The sequence below is a fragment of the Epinephelus lanceolatus genome, chromosome 5 (genome assembly GCF_041903045.1).
Source record: "Epinephelus lanceolatus isolate andai-2023 chromosome 5, ASM4190304v1, whole genome shotgun sequence".
Taxonomy (NCBI): Eukaryota; Metazoa; Chordata; class Actinopteri; order Perciformes; family Serranidae; genus Epinephelus; species Epinephelus lanceolatus.
Window position 1 is genome coordinate 4,466,105 of NC_135738.1, and position 17,631 is coordinate 4,483,735.

The window sequence follows — 17,631 nt, forward strand, 5'->3', positions numbered from 1 at the left end:
CACACTGCCATCATGTTTCGTTTTAAAAGTAGAATTACTACTTCATGGTTGTATGCCTCCAAAAACCAGTCCAGTGTCTCTGACAGTCTCCATCCATGTCAGTGAAAACATGGATGCTTCACACACAGAAGATCTATACAATCAGCACAGTTTCAAGATTAGAGTCACCAATTCAGTATCTGACCAAATGTCTCCCCTTCTGTTCCTGAGATATGACGTTAAAACATGATGATGTCGCAGTCAAGCTGACCTTTGACCTTTTGGATATAAACTGTCATCACGTCATTATTTTATCCTGTTAGACATATGTGTCAAGTTTTGTCATAAGTAGCGCATGAATTATGAGTTATGGCCAAAACATTGTGTGAAGTCAGAGCAACTTTTTACCATAAAATCTAATCAGTTCACCTTAAAGTGGGCATTTGTGCCAATTTTGAAGAAATTCCCTCGAGGTGTTGTTGAGATATCACGTTTACGAGAATGAGATAGATGCAAGGTCACAATGAACTTGACATCTGACAACAAAAATGTAATCACTTCACTGTTAAGTCCAAGTGGACGTTTGTGCCAAATTTGGAGAAATTCCCTCATGGTGTTCTTGGGATATCGCATTTACAAGAATAAGACATTTGAGGTCACTGACTTTGACTTTTGACACACTACTCCCAAAATCTAATCAGTTCATTTATTAGTCTGTTTGAAGAAATTCACCTAAGGTGTTCACAAAAATGACACAAAAAAGGTCACAGTGACCTTGGGCCTTGATCACCAAAATCTTATAACTTCACCAATAAGTTCAAGTGGACATTTGCGCCACATTTGAAGAAAACTCCCCCAACGTGATGTTGAGATATCATGTTCATGAAAATGAGATGGATGCAAGGTCACAGTGACCTTTGACCATCAAGATTCAATCTCTTCATGGCTCAGATCAAGTGGATGTTTGTGCCAAATTTCCCTGGAGGCGTTCACGAGAAAGGGACGGATTGATCGACAGATGGACGGATAGACGGATACTTGTGTGAAGGCATAAAAACATATTCAAGTAAAACAGTGGAAGTGTGGTGAGGAGTAAAAATAGTCATGGTGACCAGTCGCTGTGGTTACCTTCGTGATGACAGGTGTGCAGTAGTCCTGCGTCCACGCCGAGGAGGAGGGACACTGGTCGGCTCTGGTGCAGCGTCCATCACACCAGCCACATTCTGTCACCCGTGACGACAGCAAACAGGAAGTACAGGTGGTCAGCTGATCACAGCCGGGGCCAATCAGAGGGACCTTAGTGACCTAGGGAGAGAAAGACGTGAGGAAGACAGTTGTGATTCTTTATTTCTGTCCGACACAAAATGTTTCCCCTCAGATGGAGATGGATTAAAGGATTAAACAGCAGAACGCTCGCAGTAAACCTCCAGGAGCATTATTCTCTTTCATCTGTTGGCTCTGCTCCATCTGCACTGTTGTGTATTTGCTCTCAGTTAATAAAAGTGTTTTATTAATCATCTAACAAAAGAAAATAAAGAAACATGTGCGGATTACTGTCTTGTTTTGGTTCAGAGAGGAACACAGGGCAGTCTTAACCTACTGAATGTGCAGAATACTGATACGTTCTCCACATGGCAAAACAATCTTCTCAAGCCTCTCCTCATTTTGCTGAGGACAAACGATGCTTTCTCATCCTTAATCTTTGTGTCTCTGAGCCCACCTTGTTGCCTGTGGCCACCAGCAGGGCTCCATCTGAGCCGTCAGTGTCCAGCAGCGCTACGGCGGAGACGGGTCTGGAGTCCAGGCGGATGTTGACATGAGGAGACGCAAATCGGGAGAACAGCACCTAGAAACAGGAGGACACATCACTGCCATCATCCTTAAGGGGGCATTATTGATGCAACGGCAACAACACTGTCGTGACTCTGACACAGCTGACTGTATCTTTGGCTCAGATTGAGTGTAACTAAATTTACTTTGTCATGGTAGAACAGGAAGCGAGCCAACTAGAGATGAGATCAGCAAACAGGTAACCAACCAGACACAACAAACTTATCGTGGCTGGTGGCAGCTGCCAAAATCAGAGTTTAGTTTAGACACTGAGCTTTACATTAAACATATGAGTCACTCAGTGTTGAGTTACTGACGCTGACTAACAACCATGCACATCTTCCACCACCCTCATGTAGCGGTTCTGAGTTCGGAGTTGATGTCACAGAAATCCCCAAATAACCTGCCATACCTCTCTGAATCTTGACAGAGCATTTATATTTTAACTGGTGCATCATTTGAGGCATTGTTTTAGCAGACCAGGAAATTCTCACACCACATGCATGCATTACAGGGATAAATTTTTTCAATGTGGGGTTGTATGCGGTACTTATCCACAGTCAGTGTATTACATACAGTGGGTGTCAGTCCGCACGCCCCCAGTTTGGAGAAGCAGGCTAGAGTCTGACACAGAGGGTAAACAATTTACTGCCATGGATTGGTGGCAGAAACAAAATGTATTTAGCCACTTAAAAAAGTCCCACTTAAAAAAAAATCACTATCAGTGTAAGTGTACACAATATTAAGAGTATTTTCACTGCTTTACTTTAACGTCACGCAACCAGTTCCAACAGGGGATGCCATTAACAGCTTCAGTTCAGTCAAAGTCAAGTCATACAACCCCACTTCAAAAAAATCTGAACTATCCCTTTAAAGCAACATGATGCTACTCAGCCAATCAAATCTGTGCATTACCATAAGCACTGCGACTTGAGTCAAACAAACAAACAGCCACTTCATTGATTAAGTGTTTTCTTTTATCTAACCCTGAGTACAATCTAATCAAATCAAAGAGATGTACTTAAAGCCAAGAGGTGACTGTCTCGCAAGATATTTGGTGTTTGAAAACTTCCCCTATTTTTCAAATTTCAAGCAGCCCACAGGTCAGCTGAGGACGCCTGGTTAGGAGGTGGGATTCACTCACCACCGCTGTTTTTCCACTGTTTCTGTGTTTATCTGGAATGCTTAACAACGTTGTACACTGATACACATCATGAAACAAATACAGAGGAAAGATTACATGGAGTCTGGAATACACAACAATAGATTCACAGCATCACCAGAGGATAAACTGTGCCTCGAGGATAAAAAACTGGAAGACATCAACACGTTTTTGGCGCTGCTCCAGCACACCTTGACAGGGAGCTGGTTGAAGGAATACGATTCCAGATTGTGTCATCTCTCCCTGGATATTACCTTCACTGGAGTTTGGCTTAAAGCAAAGCTGCATAGAGTTAACTTCATTACAATGTTTCCTCAAAGTCCAGAGTCATAAATGTCTTAAAGGAGCTTTGTCACTTTAGACATTTTGAATTGTTATAGCAGAAAAAGTACAGGTGTAACTAATACCATTAATGATGTGTCTGCTACTTGTAGGTGTTTCAGTGCGTAGGGCTCTTACCCCAATGAACCTAACTGGAATGCAGCCACTACTAATGTTATTAGCTGACAGTTTTGTTTTGTTTTTTTAAATTAATTTGTCATTTGGAAGTGTAAGCCATGACTCTTATGGTGCACAAAATTCAGATGGAGGGAAAGAAGTAATCAATCTATATACTGTTTGAATTTGATACAGAGAAGCATGACTACACAAAAGGGTTGGATGAACCTGCAGGCAGCAGGTATCATCAGAAAATTGAAACTCATGTTGAGTATGATCCACACAAAACAAAGAAAAGTGATGTTTCCCACAACTTGAATGCTTTGCCTGGTGTGGACAAGACCGTTGTTACAAATTCCCCTGTTCTCCAGACTTCCTAACATTACTAACGTTACATGGCGAGCCAATGACAGCGTACAAAGGTCTAGTGGACTATAACACGCCGCGTGCTGCAACCAGTGGGCTGACCCATGAACCAGTGTTAATTTCATTAACAAAAACTATGCTGAAAATGATTCGTCAGTGACCTTTTTTTGATGCCAAACAGAGATGATGACCAGCTAAAAATAGATCTTGATAAAAAAATGAAATCTGTTTCATTTTTGCTGTTGAGACAAACGAAAATATTAGTGGTGAACTATCAGACATTGAAAGCTGAGAACAGCCATGCTTGCAATTAGGCCTATCTTCAAATGCTGCATGAGCAGCAGGCTGGTAAACTCCAGTAAACAGTCGGCACCAGGATGTTTCAGTAGCCAGCAGACACAGTCAGCGCGGAGCAGCGTCACTCATTGGTGCGAGTTGTGAGCTGTAATTCAGCAGTAAATAATCAGCCGTGTGTGTCTGACTGTGGATGGTGGAGCTGCTGAATGGATTTGTGGAGTTTGTTAGTTGCAGCGGTGGCTGTTAGCAGCTAGCTCCGCTCACAGCCAGCGGCTGCCGGACTTCACACTCAGTCCAGACTGGAGAAGGTTTGTGGGTTGATGGTGTTTGACAGGCAGGTAGGAGGCTCAGTTATCTGTGAGTGTAGCTGTGCTGTAAGTAAACAGTCTGAACTCAGATCAGTTTTCTCTGACAGAGATGAAAGTTTAGTTTGAATCACCAACTCTGTGAGAGGACACCAGTTTAAACCTCCAGACTAACATGTTGCACATGAAGAAACAAGTTATGTTTCTGCTTCTTAACAGTCACATGGATAAGTCAGAGTTTACAATGAACCTGGGGACAAATCCTAGTTGGCTCACATTAGTTATTTGTGCTGCCAAGATTAGTCCAGCAATCAGTCAGCTTCAGCCGTTACAGCTGTAATGGAAATACATCACTGTCTGTATCCTGATAAGCCGTACTCTCCAGTTTAACTTCTTACTATTTGGAGAGATCGAGAGATTTTCAGTGAAGTTGTATTAACTTCTACCATCTCTGAGGGGCTGAGAGACATGAGAGGCTGGTTTGAGGGCACAGAACATGAGGATGTAGCCAACAGTGGAAACATTGTGTCCTCTGACATGTTGAGAAGAGTTTCAGACACACACAGCATGCACACACGCACGCACGCACGCACGCAGTCTTTCACTCACACTTTGTCTGCAGATTATCTCACACATGCAGAGCTGGCACACAAACACTTTCAGCTCACACGTCAAACGTCAAAAGCACAAATGTCATGTGCACAGTCAAATGTAAACACAGATACCCACACACACACACAGACGGATGAACACACTGTTCCCATGTATTCTGTCTCTATCACACACACACACACACACACGCACACACACACACACACACACACGAAGTCAACACACCTGGAACAGCATTTATCATTTGTGGTTACGCTGCAATTACAGGCCTGGGAGCAAACAGAAGAGAGCAGGGTCTCTAATGGGGTGTGTGGTTGCTCCAGTTACATGAAGCCCTCTAAATTATACCATTCCCCTATCACACACACACACACACACACACACACACACACACACACACACACAAACAGATATAGTCTGCTGACACACACACACTCTGCCCTGTCAGGATGGATAGACCGTCCAAAAACAACGCGCTGGCGAGACACTGCAGGATGACAATTACGGCATGCGTGTGTGATTCCAGTAAATACCTACAACCCTCTGCATTGTAAATGTTAAATGTGATTTTGTAGGTTGGCTGGTACACCACTCGCCCTCGCCTCACCCTGTGTTTTCCAGCATCATTCCTCCCACTGTTTGAGCCTCATGATCAACGTTAGCTTTGTAACAGAGAGTATAATGGATGGCTTTCCGCTGGGGACGAAGCCATACAACAGGCATCTCTCTGGAGGTAATAGCAGTGTAAATTACAGCTTATTGTATTAAGCAGGCGGGGGGAAGTTTGGCCTATAAACACGGCCACTGTGTTATTCCCACAGTGGTCCGACTGAAGCTGAGGGAAACACTTCCTGAGCCAGAATGGAGTCCACTGGGGGGGGGGGGGGGGGGCAACGCTCTTTTTCTTTCACTGCCTCAACTCCATGTTCCCTCTTGTCCTGTCTGCTGGGAGAGACCGGGAAATACATGAAAAGTTGACAGGTTCTTTTTATCGTACTAACAATGAAATGAGCTGCCAGAGCAAAGACGACCACCTCTCCTCAGATTCTTATTGTGGCCTTTCTTTGGGAGAGAGCAGGTGGCCGGGGGGTCGTCAGGTCAAGTGCATGCCTTGGAATATCAGAGGAGGGAAAGTGAATGAGACATTGCTGTCACGCCCAGTGGATACCTTTGAGCAAGGTGCTTCATGTAAAATTCCTAGGGCTGTAACAGTTCATGTATTCATACTCAACAGTCCAGTGCACATAGCTGTGCGCAGAGGTGATGCACCTACAGACTATAATGTTAACCCAAAGTGCAAGTTTCATCTGGAAACTATACGCCGTGATCAACAAGTGCTGAGGTGAACACAACAAGACATACGGTGGTGAATGCAAAAGAAAACGCGGCATCAGAGGATGTGTCTGCAGGTTCTCCGTTGTGTGTAAGACAACAATGGTGTGTTGGTGTTGCTCCACTGTTGAAGCAGTCTGTGATAGAAACCATAGACCAGTGATACTCAACTTACGGTCCACAGGATGCCAGATGGCACCTGAACCATTTTCCAACTCGCAATGAAAATAAATCGATTCACTCGTAAATTTCTTCGGACTTTTAATATAAATAAGGAGCCACTGTGCATTAAAAAACAGAGCCTTTTCATCAATAAAAGTGCCAGGGGATGATCCCCCGAATCCTCACCAGAGGTTCGGGCTAAGCCCAAAACGTCCTCAAATCATAAAATTGCCCCTGTGCGCAGCTGACAGGTGCGGAGCTGCTGCGACTGGCTCCTGGCCTCCTGTCATTTTTCGGAAGTGGCTCCTGGGTAAAGCAAGTTGAGTGTCCCTGCTGTAGACTGTAAAAATAATGGATGTCATCCACTGGTTTGTGGACACCCTTTCTTGGAACCCATCGGCTGTATTCGGTGTCTGACTTCCAGCAGACGGCGATACAGTCTGTGGGGGCAGACCCCCGATTTTTTGGCATTCCGGTTTGATTTCCGTTTCCGACTTCCATTTATGTATAAGTAAATATGCTAATGGATTCAGAGTTTGCAGTGACGCCAATTATGTTCCGCCTCATTAGTTCACCGCACAGACCGTTTAACCTGGCAACAACTGCAGCCGGCTCAAACGTGATTGGTCAATATCACGCGGACTACAAACAGCCTACAACCGGAAACCAGGGCTCCTCCGCTCTTCTTCCGGAGGCAAGATCTCCAGGGTTTGCCTACAGACTCTACATTCACTGAATGTAGAGTCTGTATATAGAGACTAGTGGACACCCGATTTGAGGCCTCACGTTCAGCATTTTGGCCGACACCATCTTGTTTTTCTGGAGCCAGAAGTGACCATGCTTAGACAAGAGGCTGGTGCTGAGAAGGAGCGATGGGTGGATCTGACTGAGAAGTTGAGGACAACCTGTCACTCAAAGCAGCCCCGCCCTTATGTGCAAGTATGTGTAACTTTAATAAAATGTAAACAAGTGAGTTATATAAAATGACCCAAAGAAATTTGAAATTAACTATAGAGACCAAAACTGTTTTGTGTACCAGGCTGTAAACATGTTTATTTCTGTTATGAAGTCGGACATTTTAACATGGAGGTCTGTGGGGACTGACTGATTTGGAGCCAGCCTCAAGTGGACATTAAAGGAACTGCAGTTTTTGGCACTTCCATGTTCATTTTTGAGCCCTGGTAGTTGCTGCTTGATGGAATAACGTTCAACATGCTGACACACATTTGACAGCATCACTCAGATGTGCCAGTCACCAGGATTGTTAGTGTGTGGGTGCTTTGAATGTTAAATATAGCCATGGTGGAACACTCCCCCTAATGCACAAGGGTTTTTTTTCAATGTATTTGTTTGTTTCACAGTGTCAGAGATGCTTTTCAGTTTTACAGCCTGTTGTAACCTGTTGTTGCCTTTTGGGAAAGTGTTTGGTCAGTGTTTGTACAGTGCTATATTCCTTATTGTTATAATAATAATAATAATAATAATAATTAAAGAAAAGGTAGTTTATCAAAGTGTCCAGCAGGCAAAATCCTACCTCAGTCCCCAGCAACAGGATCCTGTCTCCCTTTAACACATGAACTATTATCTGCTCAAAATAAATGAAAAAAAATGTATCCTTACACAATTGCTTCTGCTGGACCGAACTTGCACAGAACCATGACTCCTGCACCAGAGTCTGAACCAAACCGTGACTTTTGTGAACCATTACACCTCTAATTATTCCACCTAATTACAACTTGGGTCTTTTGCATTATTTCCATCAGTTGTTAAAACATGTTACACAATCAAATAAACGCTGCAATCTGGGAAGGATGTGACATGGAGGTACAGTTCAGACTCAACTATTTTAGCCAGAATATCTAAACCACTTTAGTTGGAGGTAAAACCAAAAGTGAGACAACCTGCGCTGTGGCTCCAAACCCCTTATCTACAGGAAAACTGTGCTCACACATCTTCAGCAGTCAGTACAGTAGGTAAAAATTTACCTGGAAGTCTGTGATGGACGTCTGGGGAATAATCTCACTGAAGTTTGGCTGACCTGGGGGTTTGTCTACAACCTGAACAACTGTCTGCTGTTAACGCCACATGACGATGACACAGAGCTGACTGTATCTTGGTGAGTAAAATATGAGAACCAAATCCACTGTAGCTGTACTGAGCAGTCTGAAAACGTAAAGTGCTGTGAATGAGAGGGACGTCGCGGTAAATGAGACTGAAGATTAAAAACAAAACCACTGCTGACTCCTTTGTTTCTGTCTCAGTTCTTTTAACAATCATGTTTTTAACAACCTTTTCATCATCCTTTGTAATCCATTCTTTTCTCTTACTCAGTAAATTTCTTTTGCTTTCTTGGTTTATGTGTATTGGAAAGCTTCTTTCCTGCTTTGTCCCTTTCTCCCCCACTTTTTGTTTTGTGATATCTCTGCATTCATCCTCTTTCTTCGCTCTCTGTCTCTCCCTTTTTATCTATAAACTTCACTTTAAATCAGTTCAGTTTGTGTCTCGTTTACCTGCATGATTAGACAGAAACTTGTGTTGCTAAGTCACGGAAAATCTTATCAACATGAGCATTATTCTTACAGTTTACATGTGACTAATAGCTAATAAAAGTTTACAAATACCAGTTTTCTGTCTCCCCTCTGTGTCTCAGATGATCTGCAGAAAATAATTGATAAAATGGAGACTGTTGCAGCGCGGGACAGCTGCGCTGCTCCTCAGACCTTCTAAAACCCTTCAGCTAAAACAATGAACTTCAGCCAACCACAAAAAACAACAAAAAAGAAAAAACTGAAGGAGGGCCTGGGAGGAGGGAGAATGAGGGGGGACGATGGTGGAGAAACACACAGCAACAGCTGCATGGGACGCTCAGTGAGTAGAAAATGCCGTGCAAGCGAACGTGTCAGTGAAGCCCGCCGTTCACCATTAACGCGCCGTTCGGCTTGTAAGCCCCCTCGCACCCCACTACCACCATCTGCCCCCCTTCTCCATCCCTCCCTCTCTTTCCGTGCAGCTGTCGGCCTTTTTTTCCATGTCTTTTTTTCCATGTGTGTCTTTTCATTCTTGTGTTTCAAAAACACGTGAGGTAATTCAACTTTGTTTTATTCCATTGGTCTCTGGTCCAGCTCCGGACCGATGCACTGATACAACGTCACTCGCTGCACTTCACTCTGCAGCGGTAACCACTGCACGCATGCAGTGAACAGTTAGAGGGGACAACATAACTTAAACGCCACATGAAAAGGAGGGAAAGTGATTGCAGTGAGTCACAGTCTGACATGCAGCTACACAGGCTGCTCATACTGAGTTAATTAAGGCAGATGCCAGGATGCTATATTTTACCCCGGTGATCAGCGCTTGCATGACTCTTCAAAACAACGCAACAAGCGGACCTCCAACAGGCCAAATCCACATTTGAACTGCAGGTGCACTGACTTTAAAGCTTCAAAATTACTTGTGTAACATATGCCAGGCCTTCGTCTGGAATGTCATGGAAACATATTCTCACTTCACACTGATCAGGTTTGTGTGTCTAGACATACAACTGCACTATCTGGTCCAAAATGAAAGGTTTTTTTTGACATTTAAATGACATTTACCTTTTGTTTTACAATGACTTAAGCTCCAGTGTGTAGGATTTAGGGAATATATTGGTAGAAATGGAATATAATACAATAACTGTGCTTTCTTTCATGTATAATCACCTCAAAATAAGAATCTTTGTAGACACTGAATCAAGTGGGCCACTTCAAAAATTGACTGAACCCAAATGAAAGGAGGCTGGAGCACTTGATAAAATTGCAGAGCTTTTAATAAGGTGCAAACAAACTGACGTTTCGACGCTACTGCGTCTTCTTCAGAGTCAATTCTTTAAGGAAGACAAAGCTCTGCAATTTTATCAAGTGCTCCAGCCTCCTTTCATTTGGGTGTTTTTGGCTGAAGCGCACAAGAGTGCCTTTCTTTGATAAGAATCTTTGTGTTTTCACTACTTTAGAATGAGTCGTTTATATCTACATCGGGAGCAGGTCCTGGTCTACAGAGATCACCATGTTGCACCGCCATGTTTCTACAGTAGCCCAGAATGGACAAACCTATGGACGCCCACTGCGGGGCGGTAGTAGCTCAGCCCACCTTCACTTGGGTTGGGATCCAGGGTTCACTGTTTCAAGTCCCCGTCCGTATCAAATATGGAGTGTGGACTGATAGCTCGCGAGGTGCCCGTTCACCTCCTCAGCACCAAACCCCTAGCTGCTCGGGGTGCCTGTCCATGGGCAGGCCCATCACTGTGACATCTCTCTATTTGCAAGTATAATTCCTGTTTGTGCATGTGCGTGTATTTCAGGCCTGTGTGTGTATGACAACAGAGTGAAAAAGTTGAATTCCCCCTCTGGGATGAGCAGCGTCAGAAAAAGCACAGAATTTTTAACATGAAACTGCTTTATTCACTGTTTTTTACTGCTCTAAATCAGCTGGTCTGTTTGTTTTGTAAAAGAATATACCTCTGTGGATAAGTCAGCTCCCAATGAAAACCTCCTGAACAATCAACAATAAAGAAATTCTAACCAGGAGAAGTTTCAGCTGGCTGAAATTTGCAATCCTCACCACTAGATTCCTCCTAATCCCCCTAAAACTTACACGCTGGACCTTTAAATGGTTGTATTTGAAAAGCAGTTGTATGCTGGTTGTTAAACACATCTTCATATTTTCACAGAATTTAGCCTAATTTTAATCTAGACATTGTTTGAACTACAAATTATTAAATCAGTACTTGTTTGGATGCCAAATATTTGCTTAATGGACTAAAATCTCTGTGACAGTTTTAGCAAAAACTGCCAAGAAAAACGCTTTAGAATTTGGGTTCAACATCAACGCTGCAGTTAAAAGATAACCTGCAATTAAGGCAAGTGTTCCTATTATTTTGTCTATGTTACAAAGTAGTGTGGGAAGGCCCAGTGTCTGTGCCATTATTTATACTGTATGAGGTCTTGTCCCTGTTAGTTATCTTGAGACTAAAAACTTAACCCATGACTATAATTCCTTGATGCAGTATTGACAGGTCGTGTATGACATGTTGAAAGCAACTGACAAACGATCAGGACGGTGAAATCTACAGTCGGTTTGTACACTGATAGACAAAATGGACTGTGTTTGCTCAGATGGCAGACGGGAGTGTGGGCTTTTTGGAGGCTCACTGAGCACAGGTCAAAGGTAAGCAAATTGTGCAAACAGAAAAGGTTTCGGTGCTCGGTCATAGTTTCCCCCAACCTGCCTCTAGCAGAGCACCTGGAGCAGTGTTGTGTCTCCAGCAGGGCGCTTTCACTCCTCACATACCAACATCCTGCTGAATTTACATGGACAATGAGGGCGGGAAACCGCACCGGCCACTGTGGCCTCAGGCTCTCTATTTACGCCTAACTGCTAGTATTTTGCATGCAAATTAGGTTCCTGCCATCTTTTAAAGACGTTTATTGTAAAATACAAAAAGAACAAACTGACTAATTTACCTGGATATGGCGTCCGTCAGCGGTGCCCAGGTATGCCACTGCACGGCCATGGACTGGCACCACGGTGATAGACGTAACCAAGGTGTTTGTCAACTCTTTGTGCCAGTACTCCAACCTCTGGACAAACTGGGTCACCTGCAGGCGGTAATTACTCTCTTTCCCTTCATGGATTCCCTCATGTGGGCCGCAGTCGTCTGATGAACTCTGCAAACCAGAACAAAAACAAAGGCATCAGGTGGAAAACTACAATTATCACCTCGCGGTTGTACGACTCCGCCAACCAGTACAAGTTGCAGTTTACATCCATGTCTGTCCAGACTCATATGTAGCCATGATAGTAGACGATTCTTCAAATATGGATGTGGCTGCAAAGAAGCTACAAGCACATTTTAAACCTGACAGCACAGGAGATCTATACAATCAGCGCAGTTTCAACGTGGGGACCCAAGATTAGTGACACCAATTCAGTATCCAAACGACCAAACGAATGAGACAAGGTTCCAAGGTATCCAAGGTTGCACTGACCTTGACCTTTGACCATCAAATTCTAATCAGTTCCTTGAGTCCAAGCGGACATTTGTGCCCAATTTGGAGAAATTCCCCCAAAGTGTTCTTGAGACATTGTGCAACAATGACATGTACGCAAGGTCACAGGGATCTCGACCTCTAACCACAGGTCCAGGCGTGGGTGTGGTTTCACATTATTTCACCTGTTCATTCACTGGGATGACGGCTTTTAGACAAAGAGGGTGAGTGCTGGCTCTGATATTTTCTGTTGATCGTTATCACATAACACAATCACATAATCACACCAGTAATAATTTGGTTCATCCAATTATGCTTTAGTTATCTCAGTTGTTTGTTTCATAAATCATCATAAAAACGCAACTTTGGACTTCAGCATAGGCTTTTTTGAATGAGTCACGGTAAAGAGCAGCTTTTTTCATTGATAATAGTCACTACAGCACTCGTGAGACATTGCGTTCGATGGAGTTAGATGGATGCAAGCTTACAATAACCTCTGACCACCAAATCTAATCAGTTCATCCTACTGTCCAAGTCCAAGTGAACGTTTGTGCCAAATTTGAAGAAATTCCCTCAAGGCATCATTGAGATATCATATTCACGATACTGGGACTGACAACCCAAAAACATGTTGCCTCCAGCTCAGGCTGTCGCTGTCATGAAGACATTAAAATCCCTGCAGCGTGCTCCAAGAATAACAAAACATGCGGGGAGAACAACAGTGGAGAGAGTGTTTCTTATTGGGGTTACAGGCATGATATTGATATGACATCAGACGCAGCCAAGAAATGTCAGCAACATCAGTGCAGTCATGTTTAACACTGAATATTGCCCACTTCAAACTAGTAAACTTGCATAAGAATAAAAATGTAGAGCAAGCAGCAAAGACTGCTGATGGTAACAAATATTAGAAAACGTACTGTTAACCATATTTTCTGGGAATCATCAGCAAGATTAGAACAGCTTATCCAAACACACCACTCTCCGAAAAACTACTTGTTATATAATATCATGTTGAACTATCTTCTTTCATATCTGGCCTGATGGGGGAGGGTTAAGAACCAAACCTCCTAAGCCCCCGTTAGCTTCTCTTTCATCAGGCCGTGCTCGTAATGGAGGTCTCGGCCTGATAGTACCTCTAGGGCAAGTACACGCTTTGTTGAATAGAAGTTTTCATGGGAAACAGTGGGAACACTTTCATGCTGTTTTTCATTCCACAAACTGCTTCTTCCCGATCCAACTGGGCAACCCCTCATTTTGTCTCTTTCTCTAATTCCTCACTTGAGTTTGGAAGCAAAGTCTGTCACTCCAGCTAAACTCTTTGGGTTTTCAAACGTCGCTGGGTTGTGCAGATTGTTGTGTCTGGAGGCTTTGGAGCATACAGTGAAAGCACAGACTGTAGCCAGGGCTGGATTCAGGGCCTTTTCTCTATCAGTGCCCCCCCTGCCTCCCCTCCTCTTACTACTCTCTCACTGCTCCGGCTCTTTTTGTGTTTAGTCATGGCCTCCTGTCCCAGCCTCAGGTTTCATTAATTATTAATGACCCAGAGGGTGGCGGGCCTCTTGTGGCTCTGAAGGTCCTTGACCTGGCTGCCTGACCAGGCCTGTTGTTTTCTCAGCTTCAGTGGATGATGACCTCTTCAGCAGAGTCAAAAGGACGGGGGAGGGAGAACAGGTACAATGATTATGAAGACCTGTGGAAGGTTTCATTCAAAGCGCCTCACAGTGCCAAAAATGCATAGCGTTTAATTTGAAACTTTCCTTTCCTCAGAGAGATGTTTGTGCCATTAGTTTCGTCCTTGTGTTCTGACCTAGAGGGTAAAAACTGATCTTGTTGCAATGAAAGAAGTTGGTTTTAATCACTTACAGACTCATGATCTCTTTCTGCCTCTACCTAAAGCCCCGCCTGGGTCACTAGGCCATTATTTGTGGTTCGTGTGTAACATGCTGCATCATTTGTTCAGCATAGATCTCAAAGGCAAGCTTTGAAGACGAGGAGAACAATGGTGGGCCAATAAATCAGGAACATTTCTTTCTTGGTGACATTGCATAGCTGAGACGAACGGGACCGCACGAAGAGGAAAGCCGAAGAAAAGCAGAGAGCGCTGGCCAAGTGACAAGCACGCAGCAGCAAACCTTGCTTAAATTAAATGTCCTCAAGGCCAGTGGCAGCAGTTAGTGAGACAATGGTGAGTCAAACTCAGGGAAAATGTGGAGGAAATTGAAAGCTGGCTGACAGGTTGGATATTTTTATGCCAAATGCACAGCTGCGAGGTGGTGCGGCCAGTTGATCTGCACTGAATTACTCTGTGTTAAAGAGAGTAGCAATAGTGCAAAGCGGTCAAGAGATGACAGTTGGTGGCTGAAATTGATTTGAAATTGGATAAAGATATGGACACGTAGGACGAGATCAGGGTTTGATACAGTCTGAGGCAGAGGAAAAGGAATAGGATGTCTTTGATGTGTGAATCTGTGTGTAAGTTGACCTTTACCCAGTAACTCAGTGTAAAATATGATCCATTCTAACTTTCAGAACAGATTAAGTTATGGGAATCTGCCAAAACTCTTCCCACTACTCAAAAACGACAAGATAGAAACGTCATGGCTGTGGCGATCATGCCACGCGGCTCAATAAACAGACCCTGGGCTGATTATTTTCAGAGCAAACAAACAGGACTTTGGGATGTTTGCTGAAGTGGAGCAGGATGATGGGAGGGAGACCTGGAAAAGGTCTTGGAGGCATTCCTCTGCCTCTGCTGAGGTATTCCTGAGGATCAAGGCAATGAAATTGGACAGTGGAAAGACTGTTTTGACAAGCTTCGTTTGAAGCTCCGGCACTGTTATCCATGGCTGTTTCTTGGCACGGAGAGCGAGTTTTAGAGGACGTCAAACTGACACTACAGAGGCAAACAGGTTCCTCCAGAGAGTAAAGTCTTACACAAAGTTCAATAAGGAACTTAAATACATATGGCTATTCAAAGAAGAATTAAGTTATTAATGACAAACTCTATTGACAACCACAGAACTGAATGGTTTACAGAGGCAGGGTAGGGACAAGAACGAGATTTTAACATTAAACTTTCGAGCTAATTACACAAGAAAAAAAATCTAGCAAAGAGCAAGGAATATGACTCCATGTTGTTTAAAGAACCAGTACTTTTAAAGTGATACCAACGGAGTACTTTGTTTGATACCTTCAAGTGATTAGAGGCTTTCAGGTGCGTAAAATGCCACTAGACGCGTCAGGCAGGAAGTATATCCACACCTTCAAATGTTATGGCGGCACCTCTGTACCCTAAACTGCCGTCAAATACCCCTAGTTTGACTTCACCTCGCCACAGACTGTATGGGTTGAAGCTGTTTGGGTAGTGGGCCTATCATGCGTCACATTAAATCAGAGAATGCTTGCAGTGATTGGCTGCTAGCAAAACCATACAGATAATCATTTTTTCTGGATCTTGATACAAAAAGGATCAAATGCAGGCATTGTTTGATTGGAGAAGTTTCAATACTACTTGGTGCTGGGTTATCAAGGTATCGAGTAGTGATGCCCAGCCCTAACAAGGAAAACCTCTTTTATTGATCTTAAAACCTTTTAAAGTTTATTTAACTGGCAGCAGCCTCTAAATCTGAGTATGAGCTACAAGGGTGTTAAAGGTCGAAATGCTGGGAGGTAGGGATGTGTATTGTTTGAAAAAACAGACTAATCTTCTTTGTAGGTGGAAGCAAACAAGTCACTTTCTACACACTGTCGGTCTCTTTGAAAAGATATGAGATCCTGTAGAAGTTAGTCACATAGAAATACCTTTAAAATAAAGGATACAGTCTTGCCAGTTTTAATAAACTACTGTCCAGTTTTGATGGATACTGGGACATCTTTTCACCTGAAAGTCATCAATACCACATGTACTAGACTTTGCTGGTATGAGATGTTTCAACAAAACCCTTAACTTTGGGGGAAGAAACAACATGCTTATTCTTATTTTGCACAATGAATGAATATTATACACTGAAAAGTGTTGTACCTCATGTCTCCATCTGCTGGTGGGCCGTCACGACAAGAGTATGCATGTATAATATGATGTTAATTCCACTACAGGTGGGAAAAAAGTAGATATATCAATGTCAATATTGGTTATCGGCCAAATTAGTTGTTACATATCAGCATATCAGATATCGCTAACAGCACTGCTAGCGAAAGTGAAGGCTAACCTCTGATTCATTCTCGTTTTGGAAAAAGATCGGTCCGCTTGCCGCTCACTTTGCTAGATGTTCTTTGGCACTGTGTCCATGAAAGTGAGTACTGGACACACACAGATTGTAAGTCTGAGGGAAACAACAGGGAGTTCATTTTGAATGAGTCTATGCATTTTTGTATCTCTTACACTCATCTTTGGAAGATTTACGGTTTTAGCAAGTGCACCTGATGTTCTACATCTTTCAGGCCATTTTGTGAACGTGTCTTTCAGCCGTAGAACAGGCACCGTGGGGCAGGTACGTCAAACACTGTACACCTTTTGCTCCACACTCAACCAGCAGCCATTGTCCCCAAAAACAACAGCATGGCGATAAGGTTTCGGTGTCGTGGGGCTCCTAAACCCTGCGGCTCTTCTCAGAAGAGTCAAGAAGGGGGTGAAAGGTGATCTGCGTGGTCTAATGTCGTTTTCATACTCTCACTGTGGCCCCTGGGTCCTGTGTGAATAGACACACTAATGCCTGAATTATAAACCATGGACTGGGTTACTGGCAGGAGAGAATCTGGATACAAACACTGTCACTGCCGTGCAAAAATAGTGTAAAGGCGCTCTTGCTAATGTACAAAAATACACATGGTGTTGCGGAGGCTTAGCCGAGTTAGCAGACTCGCGCACATGCACAGAATCTGCCTGGTTGCTGGACGCTCAGCTGGCTCTCTCACTGGAATAACAGACCTTTGACCTCCGGATTGCATGCGCAATTGTGCGCTCCAGACAGCAGGGAGGTTTAGTTGTCGTCGGGGTGTGTGGAAATGCATTTTTTAGAGAAAGTGAAATGCAAAGGAATGTGGAGTGCACAAATAGGCCTGTGTGCAAGTGTGCATTGTTGTGGTAATGTTGGAACACACATCACAGCGCTCCACCTGG

The 17,631-nt window shown here is 43.6% G+C and overlaps 1 protein-coding gene across 1 annotated transcript in view; it reads right to left on the minus strand.

Annotated features, from left to right (window-relative positions):
• Positions 1 to 17,631, minus strand: part of met (MET proto-oncogene, receptor tyrosine kinase) — a 105,721-nt gene that overhangs the window by 57,278 nt on the left and 30,812 nt on the right. Inside the window, exons 3-5 of the mRNA XM_033635475.2 lie at positions 11,985 to 12,188; positions 1,700 to 1,825; positions 1,108 to 1,284 (exon numbers count right to left, since the gene is read on the minus strand). Of these exons, the coding sequence (XP_033491366.2) occupies positions 1,108 to 1,284; positions 1,700 to 1,825; positions 11,985 to 12,188 (507 nt within the window). The remainder of the gene's footprint in view (positions 1 to 1,107; positions 1,285 to 1,699; positions 1,826 to 11,984; positions 12,189 to 17,631) is intronic.